Raw genomic sequence first — 6,864 nt, forward strand, 5'->3', positions numbered from 1 at the left:
CTATCCAAGGAGTTTAGAACTGGTCTCCAACACAAGATCTATCCAAGGAGTTTAGAACTGGTCTACAACACAAGATCTATCCAAGGAGTTGAGAACTGGTCTCCAAAACAAGATCTTTTCAAAGAGTTTAGAACTGGTCTACAACACAAGATCTATCAGAGGAGTTTAGAACTGGTTTCCATAACTAAGTAGAATGTCAGAGCTGGTCCTGTGATAATGCTGTGGGTGTATGAGAACATTTGAAACCATCCCTAAACATCTAACTTCTCTCTCTGTGCTCCTCCTCCTCCTCCCTCCTCACCTCCTCCTTCTCCTCCCCACCTCTTCTTTGTGCTGTAGCTTCAGACGCGTGGTTGTTTGTACGAAGCAGGGAAGACCCGGCTGAGGTACGAGGAGGAGCTGACAGTGGCCAATCAGCAGCCGGAGTCTCTGCGCCTCCCCGGCGGCCCCCTGGGCGACTCGGAGGGCTCGGAGAGCAACAGCAGCCAGGAGACGGGCGACTCGGGACACTACTCCCACGACGAGATCAACGAGACGGACGCCGCCGCACCATCAGGGTGGCGAGGAGAAAAGGAGCGACGCGGGTCTCTGTCGGAGGAGATGTGCTGTAGCCTGACTCTGGACAGCACTAAGGAGGAGGCCGGCTGCTCTACCACAGTCTGCCAGTAGAGGGCAGTGGTGGTGCCTGCAGGGCGCTCCTGCTGTGGAGCTCCTGTAGGTCACTGCTAGTGCTAGCCCTAGCCCTAGCCTCTGCTAGACTCAATCTAACCTCAGGGAATGGCCACTCGCTCGCGAGTGGTGGGTTCATGGAGCTTTAGACCCCCCTCAGGGGTCACCTTACTTCACCTTAAGGGGTGCCTTCCTTTCTCTCCCCTTTTTTCTCCCCTACTTCATATCTTTCCTCTTCCTCTTCCTCCTCTCTCTCCCCTCTCTCCTCCTCCTCTTCTTTCTCCCCTACCTCCTCTTACTCTTCCTCCTCCTCCTCTCTCTCCCCTCTCTTCTCCTCCTCTTCTTTCTCCCCTACCTCCTCTTCCTTCTCCACCTCCTCCTCCTCCTCTACCTCTCTGCCTCAAGTGTTACTGAATGAGCACATACTAGAAGTCGGATGAAGAGAAATCATGATGTGCATCATCCACTAAAAAAAGGCCTTTTGGATGGGTTGGCTCTCAGGATCGTTGTTTGTGTTAGTAAAAGTGCAGGTCTGCCTTCTCTAAACAGACTTAAGCCTTGCTGTGGACTGGTCTGTGAGTGGAGACCTCAGTCCAGACCATGGCTTAATGCAGATTGGAGAAACTTGCCTGAGTCTCTGTTTTTATATGCCTCACCAAAAATGAATGTCTCCAAAGAATGTCTCCAAAGAATGCCAAATATGTGAAGCTTTATGATACATGTCTTTTCTAGAGAGTTTATGCAAGGGACAGAGAGGCCTTTACGCCCTACCCTGCTGAGTGTCTACCTCGGGTTACCACGGAAACAAATGAAGTGTCTTTTTGATAGGCAGCGTCTACTGACATCTTGTGTCTACTGACACAAATCTTGCTGTTAACAGCGTCAGTTTTACTTTTGAGTACTGGAAGCAATAAGGGATTCCAGCCTAGGGGTGAGCCTCACACCCTCTGCAGTATTCATGTGAGCCACATTGCCACCTTGACCCCTGGCATCGTTTGATCGAAATTAATAACATGCCATTTTGTGTTGAGTACAGTTTATGGTTTGTTTTTATTTGATTTGAAACCCAGCTGTTACTTGGTGAACTAAAGAAAAACCTTCTGTTTTCCCTGTATGGGAGATGGGATTATGTTTGTTTGTGGTGTTATGTTGGTTTTGGCTTGTTTTGACGAGTCTAAAGTAGCGCTTTCTGTTGATGCTGTACTACCTCCTTAACTAGCATGTGATGTATGCTTTGGTTTTCCATGAAAGCCCTTCACATGGGCTTTATGTATTATTTTGGTGAAGAGGATTTGATGTGAATTTAATTATTGACAGATTTTGTACTTGTACTATTCTGCATTGTTTTGAAACAATATTTGTCAGTATGTATCTTTTAAGTGGAAGGTTTTAGTTATAGTATGATTTGGAAATGTTTTTTCCTATTTTACTTTCTTCTCCAAAAGAAACCAAATCCAGATGTTCTGAAGTTTTCAGTGCGTCGACCTTTAAAAGCTTTAAGTGATGGCCTTACTGTTCGAAGGCCTGTGTTATATGACTTTACTGACTCCAAATCCAAAGAATGAATGACCTGATGCTATACTGAGATATATAAAATGCCAAAAAAAACAGTTCCCTCCAAAGATAAATATCTATATATTTCTGTATATTGGTTGAATGCAAGTGCCGGAGGATGCGGACTTTGACCTTTCTTTTGGACGCGGCTTTAGAGGTTGTCCTTGTTTTCATTTCATTTCCCAAAATAAGTAGATTGTAGACTAGTGGTGACAGATGCTACTATCCAAAGAGCTGCCTACTGCAATGCTAAGGGTCGGGGCTTTCCTTGATGATAATCCTGTGACACAATGGGTGAGTGTCAATCATGCAGAATAATTGTGTCAATTCATCTTTGTAATAGAAAAGAATTAGGATGATCACAAGAATAACAGCAACAATTACAGTAGTGTCTGCCCCCTGCTGGAAGAAAGCTCAATTAGCAGTATTATGTGTGTTTTCTAACAGCTGTGGGGTGGGTTTTGGTTTGCAGAGGAACATGACAACCTTTTGTTAGTAGTGCAGCAAAATCAGGTTTTATATACACTTTTAGAAACAAGTAATATATACCAAAGATTCAGTGGTCACCAAAGTGTGTTGTGTGTATTCATTTGGCTTAGAACCTGTTTTACATATTTGAATACGTTTTTGACCGCTAAATTGTATTCTGTTTTGAAACTGAGAGCTTCTATAGGGCTCAGATACACATACGCGTTTTTGTAAAAACGCGACGCTAGGAAATGCATTGATTCCTATGGTACGGGGCGCTTTGCGTGAAAGCGCGCCGTACCATAGGACTCAATGTATTTCCTAGCGTCGCGTTTTTACAAAAACGCGTATGTGTATCTGAGCCCATAGTGTTCCTGATCATATGTTCCCCCAAAGAGTTCAGTTTGCCAGCTTGAAATATGAATGTACAAGTGGAATGCAGTGCCAGGTTCCTATGTGTGGAACTTTTTTTAGTTCATTTTTTACCTGTTGATACTGTTCATTTGAGTTTGGTTTGTCTGCATGATGTGAAATGGCCCACACCGTTTCTCTCAGTGCTGTTGGCTCCTGATGAGGGACCCAGGGCGTGATGGTCCTTGGTGAGACGCAGGAGGGTCCTAAGCTCTTTTAGGGTGCTTATTTCCCTCTTAAGTGTGCTTATTGCCCTCTTTAGTGTGCTAAGCACTCTCACAGTGTGCAGACATCACTGCCGTCACTGTGATCATGTATGTTTTCCTGTTACATTTTCATTTGGCCAAAAGTATTTCTCCACAAACCATTTTTTTAAGCAAAAATGTACACAATCGATGCACTGATGTATACTGTACATGAAGTCATTGTATCAGAAAATATGTTCAGAACAAGTTGCACAAGTTGATTAAAACATGTTGAATGGAAATCTTTGTGTCCTGTGTGGCTGATGCATTTCTCATTTCCACCTGGTACGACCAGGATCACTAGATCTATTTGTCACTTCAGAGACACAGAAAATAAGACAAACAGCGTCTATGCGTTGTGTCTGAAAGTTGATAAAATAAATAAATAAAAGAAAAATAAATAAGGGCCGCTGTACGTAAGAGAAGTATCTAGTTTTTATTGGCATTAACGCAGGTCTGAGACAGAAGGATTAAACATGCTGAACAGAGAACAGTTAGTAGCCCGACCTGCCCAGAAATGGGGGCCTTGGAAGACCCATGGATTACAAATAGGCTAATGGTAGCTCAGGATTATAGCAGTACGAGCATTCTGCTTTTCACATTGAAAAACAGGCCTAAGCGTGGACCTCTGGAATAAATAAGTAGTCACACAATGGCACGACGATAGCCTTTACAAGCCTTGCACAAACTTCAGATCCTTAATGATTAATGATGGCATGGTACAAATTAGTCTAATCATCCACTGCACCGCTGCACCGCCAGGAGGCAGTAATTCCACGAATAGGCATGTATCCCATTCAATCTCGTAAGAGGAAATGCGTGTGTGACGCACGTCCTCAACAGAAAAACACATGGAAGAATAAACAGCGTGAATAGCATCGTGCGCAATAATACGTTAAAATGCGTATTGAAAAGTGTTATTTTTGTTCGGGACCCGTTTATCCGGGCCATGGAATGATGTTCGTTCGCAACGACTGCAAGGTATTTCTTTAAATGTATACATTTGTGATATGTCTGTTCTTACGTATTCAACGTGGGAGACAGGGGAATCGTTGGCATGCAGGCTAGCGAGTTATGTTAGCTAACGTTAGCTTTTATTTAATGTCTTATTAAAAGTGCAGGCTTAGCTTCAACACCGTCCTTCGGTGTTTTCACATTCCCGTTTCATCGACCTATCGACTTAATCAGAAACATTAAAAATAGGTTTTTCTTTTTTTAAATCGAATTTAATATATGGCTCGGAGTCGGACTACAATAATGTCAGGGAAAGAATTAGTTTTGAGAAACATTAGCTAACTAGATATGTAGGTACTTATGCTTTCTAATGTGTCCTTGTTTTTGTTGTTGTTGTTTTTATACACTGTTAGGTGTTTCGATTTTGTAAATCAAAATGCCACAAACTCTTCAAGAAGAAGCGTAACCCAAGAAAGACCAGATGGACCAAAGCGTTCAGAAAATCAGCTGGCAAAGAGTTGACAGTGGTGAGTGACTGACCGATCATATTCCACTATCTAATCTATTGCAGATAACGCAGCCCAGTCGGTCCAACAACATGTATTATTTTTAACAGGATAACGCACTGGAGTTTGAGAAGCGCAGAAATATTCCCGTGAAATACCAGCGGGCACTCTGGAGCAAGACAGGTAAACCCCTAGTTTGTGATAGTTTACTTTTTATGGAGACTTACTAAGTGAGCAAAGCAATTTGACTGACTTTTTAAATGTATGCCTTCTCTGTAGTGGAAGCAATGAAGAAGGTGGAGGACATCAGACGCAAACGACAGGCCCGCTTCATCATCAACAGGTGAGCACAGGCTCGGTATATCACACAGCTGGCTCACTAATGCTGATGTGCACATCTGCATCTGCTAAAGTGTGGATCACAAGGCAGTGGAGTGGTTCCCAAACTTCTCATGCCCCCCCCTTTGACAGTGAGAAACAAATCGCAATTTTTAACTAGACGCCTGGTAGCTGTTGCGTAACTTTTCTTAAATATTGTTTCTATATTTGAACAGTTACCATTTGCAATTTAATTGAACCAATCAGTTATATTCAAATAGTTTATCAGTTAAACATGATTTGTATTTATTTAATTTGATCAGAGCTCTTAAAGTGGCTCTTTAAAGCAAATAGTCTGGCTGTATAAAGTACGGAGATGTTTGATTTGCGTACTTGGATTTAACAAGAGAATGTAGCGATCAGGAAAACAGCCCGACACAGATAGATTATTTACAGTAAACTAACAAGAGAGAGATCCTTTGAAATGTTTATTGGTCAACAACAGCAAAACATAACAGAACTACCCCAGCGAAGTGAAATGATATAATTTGGGAACCGCTGTTCTAATGAGATGACTCAACGACATGTTAAATATGAGTAACTCTTCTTTCCAAAACAGAATGAAGAAGGGCAAGGAACTGGAGAAGGAGGAAGCTATCCAGGAAGTCAAGAAAAACATCCACCTTATCAAGGCACCACATGCTGGTATGTTTAACCCGTCTTTGAATGTGTTAAACACATTTAAAATCATACTCTCTTAAGGTGGAAGGGTCTTTCCAAACCTGTGCATTACAATTAGACCCATAAGGTTGAAATAGAAGACTTTCAGTGTCACTTTTACATTTCCGTAATGGTCAAACTGCTATTCATTTTTTTTGTGCATGTAGGTCCTTGTTAAAGTTTCTGTGCTGTTGTATTCATGTTTCTTCTTTTTCTTAAGTCAAATAATTTATTCTATGCTATTTATTCCACAGGGAAAGCCAAAGAGCTGGAAGAAAAGATGGTTCAGAAATTGCAAGAAGACGTGGAAATGGATGACAACTGAGCTTGAACCCATTTGTTGCTTTTCCTTGGAGGCTTCAGGCTTTTGTACAAATTCAGATTTTGTCCAAATACCCCTCAGCATCACCCATGAAGGCCCATAACCTGAGACTCGAAAGACTGTTTGAGAGTGATATTGTGTATGCTGTATACACCGCTATAGTATACCTCGCTAGTATACTAACTTCAGATTGTGGACATTTCGGCATTCTCTCATGCTTGCAAATAGGAGAAAAGATTATGTAGAAGTGGGAGTCTTTTGTGTGCTCTTAAGCAGTAATAGATAAGATCGTCTATACATAACTTTTCATTGCGTTAATGAGGTATTATTCAATTTGTGTCTGTGTGCGTTTATGTGTGCACCTACATCGGTTAAGCGCATCACTGCTATGAAAGAAAGGGTTATGTTCTTTTTCAAATAAATATGATGGCTGTGATCTCTCTCGCTGTCACACTTTGTGGTATGTTACACATACATAGCGTTACTGGTATTATGCGGTCCCATCTAACTCTAGTACACATTCAAAATGTAGGTATTATGCAGTCCCATCTCAATCAAGTATACATAGATAACATTGAGGTATGATGCAATCCCTTCTAACTCTTGTATACAAACATAACATTGAGGTATGATACAATCCCATCTAACTAGCATACATAACATTGCAGGTATTATGCAGTCCCATCTGACTGTAGTA

At 41.8% G+C, this 6,864-nt stretch overlaps 2 protein-coding genes across 2 annotated transcripts in view; both read left to right on the forward strand.

The window, feature by feature from the left end:
- Positions 1-669, forward strand: part of LOC308372414 (protogenin B-like) — a gene marked incomplete at both ends in the record, with an annotated part of 30,010 nt that extends 29,341 nt beyond the window's left edge. The window contains one exon of the mRNA XM_080847567.1: positions 340-669. Within this exon, the coding sequence (XP_080703693.1) occupies positions 340-669 (330 nt within the window). The remainder of the gene's footprint in view (positions 1-339) is intronic.
- Positions 670-4,185: 3,516 nt separating this feature from the next.
- Positions 4,186-6,607, forward strand: rsl24d1 (ribosomal L24 domain containing 1). Its single transcript, XM_080847336.1, has 6 exons — positions 4,186-4,328; positions 4,715-4,828; positions 4,918-4,990; positions 5,087-5,150; positions 5,745-5,830; positions 6,100-6,607. The coding sequence occupies exons 1-6, from the start codon at positions 4,248-4,250 to the stop codon at positions 6,168-6,170; spliced, it is 489 nt and encodes a 162-aa protein (XP_080703462.1). The 5' UTR covers positions 4,186-4,247; the 3' UTR covers positions 6,171-6,607.
- The last annotated feature ends 257 nt before the right edge of the window (positions 6,608-6,864 follow it).

Source organism: Sprattus sprattus, assembly GCF_963457725.1.
Source record: "Sprattus sprattus genome assembly, chromosome: 11".
In the NCBI taxonomy this organism is placed as follows: domain Eukaryota; kingdom Metazoa; phylum Chordata; class Actinopteri; order Clupeiformes; family Clupeidae; genus Sprattus; species Sprattus sprattus.